At 45.4% G+C, this 16,367-nt stretch overlaps 1 protein-coding gene across 2 annotated transcripts; it reads left to right on the plus strand.

The window, feature by feature from the left end:
* The first annotated feature begins 1,288 nt into the window (after positions 1-1,288).
* On the plus strand, positions 1,289-15,789 carry ACP2 (acid phosphatase 2, lysosomal). Of its 2 annotated transcripts, XR_014567301.1 has the most exons (13): positions 1,289-1,402; positions 2,044-2,496; positions 3,100-3,195; positions 3,749-3,835; positions 7,205-7,357; positions 7,691-7,789; positions 7,880-7,969; positions 9,918-10,050; positions 10,149-10,237; positions 10,725-10,831; positions 11,405-11,580; positions 11,675-15,395; positions 15,480-15,789. XR_014567301.1 is itself a non-coding variant. In XM_083751859.1 (11 exons), exons 1-11 carry the CDS (start codon positions 2,284-2,286, stop codon positions 11,809-11,811), a joined length of 1,380 nt encoding a protein of 459 aa, XP_083607985.1. In that variant the 5' UTR covers positions 2,115-2,283; the 3' UTR covers positions 11,812-15,789. The 2 variants fall into 2 exon arrangements, 1 of the variants encoding a protein (XP_083607985.1); XM_083751859.1 differs by lacking the exon at positions 1,289-1,402 and having other exon boundaries at positions 2,115-2,496; positions 11,675-15,789.
* The last annotated feature ends 578 nt before the right edge of the window (positions 15,790-16,367 follow it).

A 16,367-nucleotide genomic window follows, 5' to 3' on the forward strand; every position in this document is an offset into this window, starting at 1 on the left:
TCAGATTGCACTATTATTAACAACACTGCTGTGTGGTCCTCCTCTCACAACATGCTGCTTTAATCTCCATTGGATGTTCTCTCTGGGGAAAGATTTTGTCATGGGGCAATTCCCAGAGGGGTAGTAGCCGTGTTAGCATCTCACAGCAAAAACAACAGCCTTGTGGCACCTTAAGAAGTGCATTGTGGCAATATGGCTTAAGATTTAATGGACTACAGTCCATTTCATAAGATACTTGAAGCATTATACTGAGCTGGGGAAGGGGGATTGTAAACACTCAAGGTCAAAGTTCTCATGTTAATTTACAAGGCCCTTAATAACTTGGGTCCAGGATATCTTAAGGACTGCCTGGTCCCTGTTATCGCTGTCATATCTATCATTGACATCTCTGGGGGAGTCTCTCTAATGGTGGTCCTTGCAGGGGTCAGATGCATGGCTTGTAACGACCAGAAGCCATGCATTCAGTATGGTGGGACCTATCCTGTAGAACTTCTTCCTGAGTGACATTAGACAGGCCCCCTTCCTGCTAGACCTCAGGTGCATGACAAGGACTCTCATGTTTCAGCAGGCATTTTAAGGTAGCTTTCTGTTTGTAGGATGGATTTTAATTGTCTGTGTTCTTTGTACGGCACTTTTAAAATATTTTATGTACACCACTGAGAAATTAGTAATATCAAATGGTTTATAAATACCAAAATATCTATATCTATGGACAAGCAATGTCACTGTGTCATTAGTTTTAGGAAAATTACCTATAGATGAAGGGGCTCTTCCTTCTCATCACTTGGGGTGCTTAGGGCTCTGGGAAGTGAATTAAAGTTGCACTCTCATTTTCCACCAGCAGGGGCTGGGAAAGAAAGCTTGATTCCCACCTTTCAGTGGTGGCAACAGGAGCTCCAGCAGCTCTAATGAAGCGGGAGCAATAGTATGCAACAGCCTTTGCCAACCTGGTGCCCTCCATATTTTCTGGGATCTATGGATAAAGGGCAGAATACTAATACTAATAATAATGTTTTGAATGACAACATCAGTATGGCTGTGTTGACTGGAGCTGATGGGAAGCAGTCAATTTTTCAAGGATTATCTTGTTTTAATAGTATTTTATGTTTTATTATATTAGTGTATATTGTTGTACACTGCCTTGCAAGATGGTATATAAATACACAGACACACACATACATATATATAAGTAATTTCACATTTGACTTTTTTAAGAACTCCTGGCATGGGCGTTGCCAGGATTTTTGTTAGAGGGGTAAGGACTTTTGTGGGAGGGTAGAAGCGACATGTTTGACCAAACTGCGGGAGGCAGTGGAAGACAGGAATGCCTGGCATGCTCTGGTCCATGGGGTCACGAAGAGTCGGACACGACTAAACAACAACAACAGAAGCGACATGATTGGTCAGTTATTAAGTATTTCTATTGTTTTCCTTGATCTGGGGGGGCAGCTGTCCCCCACCCCCCTTTGCTACCCCCATGACTGCTGCCCCCATGACTTCCATCTAGATCTAGTGATTTGTTATTTTTTCATTTGTTGCTAAAGCCTTCAACGTCTCATGTCACCACTTTTGCATCAATTCTGAATACTCCCTGCCCTACACCTTCTGCAGTGCAGACAATCACAATTAATCCATCCAGCTTTTCTGCAATCTCCTTAACCTTTTTAAGCACACCTTTAAGGTTCCCTTCTCGTATCGTCCCACTCCCTCCCTAGCTGGCTTCTGCTTCTGGCGTATTGTGGTTTTTTAATTAATTAATCTCACTGTTATAAGCAACATGCTCCTCGAATTCTGTTTTTAAACATCCCCGATTGCCTCGTTTCGCGTTTGTGTGGGCGTGTGCATGGGTTTGTGTCAACATCTGTTCCGTTTGGGCAAGACTTTCATTGTCTTGCTTTTAACAACTTCCTTGCCTCTGCTGTTTACCACGCCGGCATCTTCGTGCATTCGGTGGCACCTTTCCCGATCTGCTGTATACTGTATACAGTACTTTATTGTTATTATTGTTGCTGTTATTTTGCATACCCTTTGTGATCGTTGCAGGAAAACCATTTCCGCGACCTCTCCAGGGACTTCCACTCCCTCTAGTGGCTCTTCAAAAATAACAGTAAAACACCCAGCCATTTCGTGACTGTCCCATTTCTAAGTAAAATCTCCCTCGGGGAGGGGTGAGGAGGGAACACCCCCCCCCCCGCTTAGTCAAGAGGTCACAAAGTTCAAGGGAATTTCTCAAGAGCCAATGGGCGAGATGGGCACCAGCAGCTTCGGTTGCCGATACTGAGCATGCTCGGGGGAGGTGGAGCATGCTCACTCCCTCTTTCCAAGGTACGGATGCCGAGCGAGGGAGCCTCGGCGCGGATAGGGAGCAAAGCCATGGAGGGTGGAAGGAAGCGGCGGAGCTGGCGGAGCGCCTCTTTCCCGCTGCTGCTGCTGAGTCTCGCCCTTGAGCTGGTCCTGCCGGTCGCCCAGGCTCGGAGCCTCCGCTTTGTTACCTTGGTGAGTAGCAGGAAAGGGAGGCAAGAAAAGAAAGAAAGGGATTGGGGGAGGCGATCTTTTTGGGGGGGGGGGGTTTGCCACGTGACACAAGGCTTCCCAAACCCCAAATGGCCAGCAAGGAAAGGGAGGAAAATCTCGATCGGCCCTTTTTAAAACAACAACAACACGCCCATGGAATTCGTATTGAAAACAAGTGGCTTTTCTTCGCTGCAGGTTGCGCTTTGCAATCGAAACCGAGATCGCGATTTCTCCGTTAAGAAAATAATCGAAAATTGCAAGGGTTTGGGTTTAATCATCATCATCATCATCGCCCTAAGTGTTGGTATAGCAGGAGCCAGGGAGGACCCAAGAAGATCAGGGTGCTTGGTTCCCCCCCCCCCCACGCCCGTCACGTTCTTTCCTTGCTGCGTATCTCCCAGCGCCTTCGGCTATCTTGAGAGCCGGCTGCAGGCTTGACAGCAACCTCGCCTCGCTTCAGGGTTGGGGTGGAGCAAGAGCCGTAGTGATCTCTGGCCCGAGGCAAAATGCATGGGAATTGGGCAAACAGGCGAGGTAGAGGACGCCAGCACCTGCTGTCTAACGGTGAACTATTTTGGTTTTCAGTTATACCGCCACGGAGACCGCTCTCCTGTGAAGGCTTACCCCCGAGATCCCTATCAGGAAAGCGCCTGGCCTCAGGGATTTGGGCAACTTTCTCAGGTGGGTATCTCAGAAAAAGCGACCTGTGGGAAACTTTGAACCCCAAGGAAACCCATTTCCCAACAGGAGAATGCAGAACTATTTTCTTTGAAGAAGAAATTGTGTCAAAACATGGCATGTTATTATTTGTGGTGGTGGTGGGGTAATACTCCATGCAGCTCCAGTCTGAGGTTTCCTCTTTTGTCACTGCTGCTGCTGCTGTTCCTCTTGGGAGCTATTTTTAGTTCCGCTTTCCTTTTCTCTTTCCTACCCCTGGAAATGACAGTGCCTTTTAAAATCAGATAAAGCAATAACTTTATTTAAAAGACAACAGTTTTCCCTGTTGTTGTCTTTATAAAAGCAACATATGTATAGCTTACAAACCTGCAAAACATGTTGCGGGGGGGAGTGGAGGGCTGTGTCATTCATTTCAGAACAGATTTTGGTTAACATTTCCTGTGTCAGCAGTGGTCAAGCTGTAACTCTATTTGTTCTCATTTTCGTTGGTGTGTGGTTGTGCAAGCAAGCACAAAAACCTGCTTTGCTGTTAATTTGTTGCTGTTGATACGCGTAGGAAGGAATGCAGCAGCAGTGGGACCTTGGTCGAGCACTTCGAAGGCGTTATGCTGGATTCCTCAATTCCTCATACAATAGACAAGAGGTTAGTGCATTGCCGCAAATTGCTAGAGGTATCATGACCATGCAGGGTCCTCTTTGCCCTCCCTGTATTAAAATCTCTTTCCTCTCTCTTTCTAAGTAAGTGGCTGAGGAAAATAATGGAACAACATGAAAGCCTGTTCTTTCAAATGGCATCTTCCGTGTAAACAGTTTGTCAAATCCCTGCTTGGGTTAAAATAATAAAGGAACAATAAACAATGGCTGACCGGGGCAGTGATGTAAAGGAAAGTAAAAGGAATAAGAAGATGGCATCTGAGATGGACTGAACTTTGTTTGGTCAAACAGGCCACTCAAGACAAAGGGAATCGCACGGGACACAATAAGAGACTGGGGTACTTGATAAGAGTATAGATCAGATGATTTTCTCATGCCGGTGGATGGACCCGTTTGAGCGTGTTTGTTGAAAAATCTCTTGAGAACTGTCAGGAGTTCTCTGGTGAGTTGGCCTGTAGTTTTCCACTGCCTTTTTCTCAGTGATGAAAGCAGATAATGAAAGGCATGGCCCGTGAACCAAATTCAGGTAAATACAACAGTAAGAACATCTCCCAAACCCTGTGATGCACTTCAGCTGTCAAGCAGGAATTTATGACGTCTGGCTTGCCTTGCCACATGCACAAAAACCTGCCCAACTGGATTGTTAACTACCTTCTGGGTGTTTTTATTTAACTTTGTCTCAGTGCCACTCAGTAAACAGTTTTAAATGTGCATAAAGGACAATATGAAATGGAGCAATAGGATTATTTTATTCCTGTCAGGAACATTGTTTTTATTTATTTATTTCTACATTTGTATCCCACCTTTTCCTCCAAGGAGCTCCAGGTGGCATACACAGTTCTCCTTCCCCGTTTTATCTTCACAACAGCCCTGTGAGGTAGGCTAGGCTTAGGGACAGCGACTCACCCCAGATCACCCAGGGATCTGTCTGGCCGAGTGGGGATTTGAATCCTGGTCTCTCAGGTCCTAGTCCGCCAGTCCTAACTGTGGCACCGCTGGTGTGGTGTTATAGCATAGCATGACTGTTCTACAGCAGCAGCATGTATTAGACAAAGTGTTCTCCCTATGCAGCAGCTTCTTGTAGGCCCTCAAATTTTCCAGTGAAAGCTACAATTTAAATGATGATGAAAGCTCTTCAGGAACATTTTTTTTAGCCTTTGTGCCCATCCTGTTAGAGCTCAACCTAGGTAGGCAACAGCACTGCTGCTTTGGGGATTTCTTCCTGTGTCAGTTTCCAAGCTAAGTGCTGCTTCATGCAATGGGCCCTGCAGTTCCACCATGGTCAACTGCGGGCTCTCTTTTGTGTAACACCTCCAGGAGATTTGCAAGCCTGGAAACACAGTTCTAGAAACTGTGATTGGCTGAGGCTTCCAGAAGTTTGCTTAGCACACCTAAAAAGCTCCACTAATGCTCTTTGGGTGTGTCCAAAACGCAATCAATTCTTGTTGCAAGTGGGGTAATTGCTCTTTGGCTGCAATGTGTGAAGTGGCAACAAGACAGAGAACTGAAAGCCATATCAACTCAGCCTGGCCACAGATCATCCCCCACATTATCCGCCTGCTGGCCCAGCCCAGGATGAATTCAGAGCAGGAGCCCTGCTTCTGTTGCCTTCACTGCTCATGCCTTCTAAGGTGATGCCCTGCCAGTCTGGGTATGCTGCATGTAACTTGCACATATTGCAGAGAGGACATTTTCAAGCCCCACATCTTTGTTCTCTTGCCTGCATTAGAGTCATTGCTGACTTAGTGGCTGCACCTGGAAATACAGCAGTAGTGGCAACTGAAGGAGGTGTCAGAGGGAAAGTTGCAGAGGGTTTTCTCTTGTGACATGTAGCTTGGGCTTGCTCTGGAGCAATTTGCTCTCCAGGCATCTATTGTTTCTTGGTGAAAGAGCATAGTCAAGTGACTTCTATGGGGCTTAAAGGCAAGAGTCCCAGCTCTTGTACATGGGAGTAGGATTGAATAGCTATTGAGGCCTGAAAATTGTACATTGTTTTAAATTTGGCTATAAGTCACTTTGGGCTGCCTTGGGCAATATAAAGTAGCCAACAAATGTAAATGAATGAATGAAGGTACCAGCACCCCATGTCATATGCTTTGTAGAGTGGATATATGGACAAGCAACACTTTTCTAGTTGCTTCTGAACTTCCCGGGGAAACCTGTGTCGCACCTGGTCTGATTCAGCCCATTCCCCTCAGAGCTGGAGACTAAATCTAACCCCGGCACCTCTCAGCTTCCACTATCTGTTGCTTATCTGCAGGTAGCTCAGCTTGCTATCTTTTTGGAAGACTAATGAAAAAACAGTTGTCTTTTTAAAAGACTTTTTAAAAAGCGGACAGTTGTCTTTTTAAAAGACTGCGCCAAGCCCACTGAACTCATTTGAGAGCAGACCAAAATACGTGGAGTAAAGGTTCACATTCTGAAATGCTTCAGGGAATAACAACATCAGGTGCCTGTTGAAAACAAAGACTAGTTAAAGAAACAGGGATAAATTAAGGGATTGGGAATTATCTCAAAGGGTGCTTATTTCCACACTGTTTGATTACATTATGTGTTCTTAAGTCCTAGGCTCTGACATACACTCCCTTCTTAGAACTCAAGTTGTTTATTTGCATAAGTGAAGATTCAAGTGGAATATCCTGTTTGGAGGGAGCTGATTTATTTTGCCCTGCAGGTTTTGTGCTGTCATAGACACACTCCTGTTAGTGACTTGCCCACCGGGGGCACTGAAGCATTAAATTCCTTATGGAGAATGATACATAGAGGCACATCTGTAGGGCTCTAAGATAGGGGTTACAGACAACATATCTGATTGCCACAGACAACATATGCAGGCTTCTTCAGTCTGTGCCAGTTCCCCTCCATTCCATATGTCCTTTAGATAATTAGGGGACCACTATATGATCTGTCCTTGTAGCTAGCCTAGAACAACACTTTGCATTTTCAAGGCATGATACAACAGCACTCAACTCAGCATTCAACGTGGGTGGCCTTTAGCCTTGGAAAGTGACACACACATAACTCAAGGCTAGAACATCTGTGTTTTGGATTTGTGAAGTTCCATTGCCTTTTCTGTAGCTTCCCTAACCACAGCTATGCTTGATTTTCTAGCTCATCTGCTGCCTCTACTTTACTTTCCATCCCAAGCACCCATTCTATTTCCTTGCTTTCTATAGCAGCTCAGATATTCAGAATACCAATGCGTATCAAATTGTTCTTTGATCAGACTCTGTTGGGACCTGTTTATTGCTGGCTTCCTTACTATGTCTCTTGTTAAGAGCATGTCTAAATCAGATCAGCACCACAGCAGAACCATGAACATAAATGACCTTCTGTATTTGATGCTATACTCTGGCAGATCTACATACGCAGCACAGATTTTGATCGGACCCTGATGAGTGCCGAGGCCAATCTGGCAGGACTGTACCCTCCAGATGGGTGGCAAGTGTTCAACCCCAATATTTCTTGGCAGCCTATTCCTGTCCACACAGTACCTGACTCAGCAGAGCATGTAAGTCACTTTCAGACCTAAGTACCAGTAGACTGCACCTTCTTGCATAAAAAAAACTCTCTCTCTCTCTCTCTCCAATTGTTTTCATCTACCTTAAATGCTACCATTCCACTTCTTCATCCTGACTCCTCAGCAATTCCCATTTTGGAGCAAGTTGCATTTCTCAGGCCCCGTTTCACCTGTCTGGAGGCAGGCAGCCTCTCTTAGAAGTATCACTTTGCTTTCAGCAATTAGCCCATTACCAAGCAGACGCAACAGTTAGCATTGCTTGTAAAGATGGATTCACGGTCAAATGATCCTCTTAGTGAACATCTTTGTTTTGCCTCTGTCCAGCTCCTGAAGTTTCCATTATCTCCCTGTCCCCGCTACGAACAGCTGCAAAATGAGACCCGGCAGACTGCAGAGTATGTGAATAAGACCATCCAGTACATGGTATGCCAAGTTTGATGTACTTCTCTATCTCTTTATACAATGGTGGTGGCATGGAGAGATGGAAGAGCTGACTGTCCTTTGCTCCTGCAGGGATTTCTGGAGATGGTGGCAAACAAGACGGGAATCCAGGATGTCTCCCTCGAGTCGGTCTGGAGTGTATATGACACACTCTTCTGTGAGGTGAGCTGTCCATCTGTAGTCATTAGTCATTTGCTCTACAACCCATTTAGTATCAGAAGCTGTCTGTGCTCTTGGCTCTAGAACCTAGGCTCAGGGGCCAAATGTGGCCCTCAAGGCCTTTTTGGCAGCCCGTGGCAACATGAGACACCCCACCCAGCAGCCTTTGCACTGCCAGATGAGGAGGTGTGAGGGCTCTGACAGGGTCCTGGAGTCTTCCTGTCTCCTTCCCAAAGCCTAGTTAGTACTTTCCTAGCTTTCGGGAGGAGTTGTGAGGGCTCTGGGACCTTGCCAGAGCCTTGTGCCTCCTTCCCAAAGTCTGGTGCCTTGGTTAGCTGGCAGTATGAGGATTGTGGGTGTGGGTGTCAAATTTGGCCTCACTTCTCCCCCCCCCCAACGGGTGCATCAAAGCTGTGTGTGGCCCACAGGTTCCATGCTAAATTACTCTTGTGGCCCACTTGGTATGAAAAGTTGGACCGCCCTACTCTAGGCCACATTCTCTCCTCAGGCTACACCTCTTGCTACCCCTGCTCTGCACCTTCCTTGAGTGCTTTTGCTTGCTTGGAGGATGCAGAGCTAGCTTTCTCTCTCTCTCTCTGTGTGTGTGTGTGTGTGTGTGTGTGTGTGTGTGTAGAAAGCTCTGGTCTCTATGTGGCTGTAACATAGCCAGCTGCACAAAAGAAAGAGTCACATCTGTTGTTCCACCCACTTTTTGCCTTTGTCCTCACCCACCACTGACATGTGACCACCCTAACAAATTAACAAACAGCCTTCCCCCCCCCCCCCAAGATTTTAAAAACTGGGAGGGGGCAAAAGGCCTTAGTGGGCACACTAGGGGCTCAATTTCTGGCAGGCCCTTCCACATGGCCCTAATTGTGGTCTAGGGATGTGGGTGGCACTGTGGTCTAAACCACTGAGCCTCTTGGGCTTGCCAATCAGAAGGTTGGCAGTTCAAATCTGCATAACGGAGTGAGCTCCCGTTGCTCTGTCTCAGCTCCTGCCAACCTAGCAGTTCAAAAGCATGCCAGTGCAAGTAGATAAATAGGTACCTCTGTGGTGGGAAGCTAAAGGGCGTTTCCGTGTGCTCTGGCTTCTGTTATGGTGTCCCGTCGCGCCAGAAGTGGTTTAGTCATGCTGGCCACATGACCTGGAAAGCTGTCTGTGGACAAACGCTGGCTCCCTCGGCCTGAAAGCGAGATGAACGCCACATCCCATAGTCACCTTTGACTGGACTTAAACGTCCAGGAGTACTTTACCTTTACTTAATTGTACTCTAGTGGGAAAACTGCATTGAGAAGTGAGATGACTGCAAGAGAACAGAGCAGATTTGAAGCTTTCTTCTGACACAATTTCTGTTCACAGAAATTCTTTTCTGTGGGAAAGGCTTATCCTGTCTACTTTAGAGTCTGCCACAGATGTGCAAAGAAGCTTCCCTTGTCAAGTTGAGAAACAGGTGTTAGTGCAACGTTAAAATTTGCATAATCAGTTTTTACTTAAAAGTGCGAGCATCACAGTCAGACACGTTAGACCTGAAACTCCATGCAAGTAATAATGAATATTGTGTCACTTGGATAAGTAGATTAATCTGCTTATTGTGAAGGAAAACTTGGGAGTTTACGAAATGAAGGCTACCGGAGGCTGTTAGGAAAGCACAGTTCCTTCCTCTGCATCCCCAGCCCTTGAGCACACCAAAGATTTGAAAGCAAAGTATTTTCTCTTCATGAATTCTGATCATATTGGCTGTTGAGTTTTGATCCAAACGGCATTGCCTTACATATGCGTCTGTGGTCCTGGGTTGAGGCATTTAAGTTCAGAGGGCAAAGATTTGCCTTGGATCCTAGGACTAGCTCATTCCGGACCGGCTGCCATATCTCAGGGGGGGGCCTTTCATTCTTGTTTGCCTAGTTTGTATCTCTGAATGGCCTCTCTCTCTCTTGCGACATCTTTCCAGAAAACACACAAAAAACATCTTCCTGACTGGGTAACTCTCAATGTGATGACTCAGCTGAAGCAGCTGAAAGATTTCAGCTTCGAATTCCTCTTTGGGATCCACAAACGGGTGGAAAAAGCTCGTTTGCAGGGTGGTAAGTGAAAGAACATGGAAGGCAGGATGGGAAGGAGTGGAGGAGCATTCGCTCATTGGTCAAGAACTAGGTTCTGATAGTTTGTTCTGTTTCTGCAGGTGTCCTCCTGTCTCAAATAAGGAAAAACCTTACTCTTGCTGCAAATGCCTCCACACCTCGCCACTTCAAAATGCTAATGTACTCAGCAGTAAGTTTGTTTCTGGGAGCTGTGCTTGCCTTCTCCTTATTACCATCTTGTGAACAAAAAAAACAGCTGCAGCTTCCAGCAGAGTTTCTCCTGCTCTGTGAAAGGAATAAGCAAATTAGCACTTCGTCTCTTTGCAGCAACTATGGATGCTACAAAAAAAAACCCCAGATGCTCTCACAAGCAACAGAGAACTTTGTCACTTAGCCTCTCCTTGTAGTGCAGTTCCCAATGTTCCGCTTAGTTTATTTATTTACTTACTAAATGTGTTAGTTGCTTTATCTTGTCCAGGGCAACCCAAAGCAACTTACAACCAAACAGGGTGTTGAAATAGGTGCCAGCCTTTTTTCCATGGTCCTGGAGTCCCTTTCTTATTCTTCCTACCAGCCCCTTGGGAATCTCTGCCAATCTGCCTTCTTCTGAAATGTGGTTTTAAGTCCCCTTCCATATGCACAAAGGAGATGTTCACATTTTTCTTCCTCTTTCTCAGCATGACACCACCCTTGTGGCACTGCAGATGGCTCTGGATGTTTACAGCGGGAGGCAACCACCATATGCCTCGTGTCATATATTTGAGCTGTATCAGGATGATGATGGGTGAGGGCTTCATGAAGCATATCAATCAAAGGAAATGGTATTCAGAGGCAATAATCTATCAGCCTGCTGTACCTTAACTTTTGTCCACATACTCACAGGAGATGAAATGAGGTAAAAGTAAGACTTGCAATCTTAAGATGAAGAAGGGTTTATACTTCTCTCCCCTGTGGTGATGGAGTTACCAATGAATATATTAATAAAGCCTTACGTCTGATATGACTGTGATAGAATTCCAAGCAGGAATATCAACAGTACTTTTATGCATCTCTGAATTTAAGAACACCTGACAAAGCACATATATTCCTGTTAACAGTCCTGTTTGTAACCCAAGGTACCACTGTACTTTTATGAGTTATTTGCAAGTAACATCCAGTCTAATTTTTAGTTTTTGCCCCTTGCTCAAAAACAAAGAGGGACAACCCAGCATTTGTTAATTTCTAGCATTCCTCATACATCTAAGGGTGAAGGGGGTTGTACGATGATTCAGGGCTTGATTCCAGTAGAAAATATGATATGAAGGTGGACGGCAAATCATCAGAATCTCAGTTCCTCTCTTCCCTGTTTTGCTCCTAGTAACTTTTCAGTGGAGATGTTCTTTCGGAATGAGAGTGGGAAGGAGCCTTACCCAGTGCAGCTGCCTGGCTGCGCACAGCGTTGTCCCCTGCTGAATTTCCTGCAACTCACCGAGCCTGTTACTCCACAGGACTGGAAACAGGAATGTCAGATAGCAAGCACCATGAAAGACACAGGTGAGTGGAGGCTGTTCCAGTAGATAAGCCAAAGGAGGACTGAAGTGATTTCAAGTGCCATAAGCATTTTTTCCCCCCATTTCACCCTCTGCAGAACTTATTGTGGTTTTGGCTGTCTGTGGATCCATCCTCTTCCTGCTTATTATCCTGCTCCTGACAGTACTCTTCCGTTCCAAGTCCCAGCCTCCTGGCTACCGGCACGTTTCCAATGAAGGAGAGGAACAGCCTTGACATTTGCTCCAGCCCCTCCTGAGGCAGCAGGAGAGCACAGTGCTGACTCTAGAGACAAGAGGGGCTTCTTTCAGTGACTAAGGGTCTTCTTCATTTGTCCTGATTGCTGCTTCTAAGACAAAAGGCCCAGACTCTGTGGTGGAGCTGTTGCGACTATTGGATGCAGTCGAGCTGCCAAGCGAATAATACAGTCATGAACTTGGAGTGAAATGCAAGCATGATTTGGGGTTGCTGTTTGCCAGTACGTGGCTGGTTCTATCAAGGACCCCGTCTTGCTTCTTTTGAACCCAATATGCTGAAGTCTCTGCTACTGGTGCAGAATGGGCAGCCTTCCCAACTGAAACCTGCTGCTCCTCAGAAAGCCTTGCTTCCACCTGGCAGTTGTTACTTGAACCTCCCTGAACTGTGGGAAAGGGGCCTGGTGCTATAACTGCCTTCTCCAGCTGAGTTATTAACTGGGAATCAAACCACTGCCTCTCTGTCTTACGTACTTGGCTCTTAGCCACTGGGTCCATACAGAAGGATAAGGTTGGGGCTGGACCCAATCTTATATAACAGAGGAAAAAACGACTTTCTCAAAAGCAGCCTTCTTCCCATTTGTCACTGACTACAGAAATTCAGTAAGTGGAACGCAGTACACTTCCTCTGTCTCCCCACTATTTTCAGCCTCAACGTATTCTTACAAAGCAGTGCAGCCCTGTGTTTAATGGGAAGTGAACTAGTGGAATTTAGAAGTGCTTATTAGCAAACTGGCTAGAATCATTCTTTAAATGCCCTGTATCATGCACAATATTCTGGACCAGCAGAGATTCAAAGAAAATCTGCTGTTTTAAAAACAAAGGTAAGTCTCTGAGGCAGAAAAAGTAGCTAAGTATGTTGCCCTATACATCTTCAAGCACTTTCTCATCATGCATGTTATATCTGACATGCAAAGAACACAAAAATAAGCATCTCTGCTGTTCTAAAAACACAAAGAAATTAAGAACACTCACAGCTGCACACAAATGTCTTGAGTACAAACAAGAAGACAAAAAGCAAGCCCAGACCCAGTCTTGAACAGAAGTGCTTCTGAGCATATACAGAATGTGTTTCCTTCATGCTTGAAAAACTACAGCTTACCTGCTCTCTACATACACTAAGGAATAAGAGTCCAGGCATGATTGCAAACACAGGCATGAGTTCCCCAGCATACTTTGCAATCAAATAACACAGTCCTCCTCTCCAAAAAACTGAACGCACTCTTTGCTTTTCTCTCCTCCCCGCTGCTTCCCATCCCCTTTCAGACATAGCTGCTCAAAACAAGAAACAAGTGTTCTCTCTGTCCTGCTCCCATAGGCAAGAAAGCCTCATTCCTTCGTCTTCACCCAGGGCTCAGTCCAGGAAATCTGAGGCCAAATCCAGAAAACAGTGTCTTTCCTTTCCCTCCTTAAAAGTAGCCCATGCTGGTTTTTCTCCCCACCTTTCCCAAGGACAGCAACTGAATTCTTCAGAAAAGAATCAGAGGCTTGAAAAGAACAAGAGGTGCCTAATAAAAACTTCACTTGTTTGGTCTTTTCCCTTGGATGCAGAGAGGAAGCCAGGATTTTAAAATATGGGAGCTGGATGAGAAAGCAGCTCTGCTAAGTGGGAAGAGTTAGTTACTTGGAGAACAGCAATCAGTATTTAAAATGGCCAGCGCTTTTTTTTAATGAAAAAAGTGCCAGTACACACCATGAAGTTCTTACAGTAAGTGCCACACTTTTAACATTTGGAGGAGGGGGGAGGTGCCGGCACTGCGTATCCATGAGTACCCCTGGGAAAAACCACTGGAAATAACAGACATATCTAAGCATGGGATTGTGGGGAGCTGGCAGTCCTAATCTTTCCCCCAGAAAGATGTGCTGCTCATTCTGAGGCTTCAGCACATGCATTAAAATAAAGACAAGAGTATTCCTGTCCCTCACTACATTACCCATCTTCCTAGTAATCATATTTATTGATGCTTCCATTGCAAATAGCGCTATGTAAGAACCACCCTCCTAGGTAAGGCCAAAGTTTTACCACAGTGGCCAATCAGGTGCCTGTGGGAAGCCTACAAGCAGGACCTGAGTGCAACAGCACTCTCCACACTTGTGATGCCCAACAACTACTTTCAGAGACATACTGCCTCCAACAATGGAGGCAGAGCATAGTCCCCATGAATTGGTCTTTCAAAGTCACCCAAAGCCACTTTCTGCACTGCAGCTTCTCACTGTTGATAAGAGACCTGAAGAGTTCTGGGTTGACAAAGTCCATTATATTCTTGCAGAGAAGCTGTTAAAATGTGGGCTGCATGAGTTAATTGGTTAGGGGGATTTGCAGAGGAAGGGGGTCCCTGGGTGTCATCCCGGGGGGGGGGACATCGCGCCCCCCTGGGATGCTTGCCCCACCCCTACGGGCAGCTAGCCCCCCCCCCCCCGAGTGCACAGCATGTGTGCCGCTCCAGGTGCCAGAGCAGCTAGCTCCGTCTCTGATTTGTAGCTGATTGACTGGCCAAAACCAAAGAGTGTTCACTAATGGTTCCTCATCATCCTGGATAAAAGTGACGAGTGGGGTGCTGCAAGGTTCTGTCCTGAGCCCGTTGTTATTCAATGTCTTTATAAACTTGGATAAAGGCAGGGCTGTTTTTCAACTGGAACTCGCCGGAATTCAATTCCAGCACCTCTCAGGTGGGCGCCATTGCCATTATAAGAGAAGAAGGGAGGCGTTCATGGTGAGTTCTGGCACCTTTTCCCAGAAAAATAGCACTATATAAAGGTATTGAGCATACGCTCATCAAATTTGCAGATGACACCAAACTGGGAGAGGTAGCTAATGCCACAGAAGACAGAATCAGGATTCAATATGACCTTAACAAATTGGAGAACTGGGTCAAAGCTAAGAAAATTAATTTCAATAGGGACCAAGGTAAAGTTCTGCACTTAGGCAGGAATAACCAATGGGGGACACCTGGCTTGCCAGTAGAAAGTGAACTCAGGGTCTTAGTGGACCACAACCTTAACATGAGTCAGCAGTGTGATGCAGCAGCAAAAAAAAGCTAATGCTATTCTACGCTGCATCAACAGACGTATATTGCCCAGATCAAGGGAAATAATATTCTGCCTTAGTCATACCACACCTGGAGTGCTGTGTCCAGTTCTGGGCACTACAATTTAAGAAGGATATTGACAAGCAGCAACATATGCAGAGAAAGGTGACCAAGATGATCAAGAGATAAGAGGAGATATGATAGCCATCTTCAAATATCTAAAGCGCTGTCACATGGAAGATGGAACAGTCTTGTTCTCTTCTGCTCCAGAGTGTAGGACCAGAACCGATGGATTCAAGTTACAAGAAAGAAGATTCCAGCTAAACAACCAGAACTTTCTGACAGCAAGAGCTGTTCAACAGTGGAACAAACTTGCTCAGAAGGTGCACCTTCCTTGGAGGTTGTTAAGCAGATGTTGAATGGTCATCTGTTATCGATGCTTTGGTTGAGATTCCTGCATTACAGGGGGTTGGACTAGATGACCCTCAGAGTCCCTTCCAACTCTACAATTTTATGATTCTATGAACCTGCATATATTGCATACATCTGGCAACACGTCATGCAATATAATTCTGCAAAAAAAGGGGGGGGGGAAATGGCCAACTCGGTTTGCAGCTGTCAGCATCTATATTTTCCCCATTGCTGATCACCCAACTGCATGGCATGGTTCCTGCAGGGCAGGATGCAAACACAGAGCCAAATGAAGTCCAGCACAATTGGTTGATTACTATTACATGTATTTCCTGCAAGCCAGGTAAAAAATCAAGAGGGGCAAGATTTAAAGTTGTCTGCTTTGGTACAAACTGAGGGCATAAAAGGTTTCTGTGATTTATTGTTTGAGTCTCTGATTGTTGTCTTTGTAATTCACTTGGATAATTTTCTTAGCCTTCCCCTCCCCCCCCCCCAATTAAAAACCAAGTGGAGAAAATCAAGACTGGACTCTTGTTCTTTCTTCCTCTGAGCAGGTTTTAGAGCTGGACCAAAAGGGGGGGTGCAATTGCAAAATACATCTTTTTGCATCATGGATCCTAGTGAGAAAACACCCCCCCCCAAGGAAAAACCTGCCATTATGAAAATTGTCTGTAGGTATTACACTTTATTTTACTGTTTCTGTATGTAAACTGATGTATTTATAGGAGTGAGTTTATAGGGTTCCACCTACTCTGCACATTTATATCTGGTGTGCAGTTGGAACATCTTGAAACTGCTTCTTTTTAAGGAATCAAACTTGAGCATATGGAAGTAGAAGCAGGGGAGGAGATTACGAGGTGAGTTGAGCAGATTTTCAATAACACTTTAAATTGTCCACAATATTTCCCCTTCTTTTGTTCCATAGCTCTTACCAGAGGGTGGGGGAGGCGGGATCTAAAAGGCCTAGTTCTTGAAAGCAAAATTATGGAAGTTACTGAAACTTGCATAATTCATTCTATTCACAGAACTTCATTTTATTTGGGATAAAGTTTGTAAAGCTCCTTGTATCTGGTCTTTGGATATGCCTACGTCCTAGTTC

This window comes from Podarcis gaigeae (assembly GCF_964106915.1).
Source record: "Podarcis gaigeae genome assembly, chromosome: 1".
In the NCBI taxonomy this organism is placed as follows: Eukaryota; Metazoa; Chordata; class Lepidosauria; order Squamata; family Lacertidae; genus Podarcis; species Podarcis gaigeae.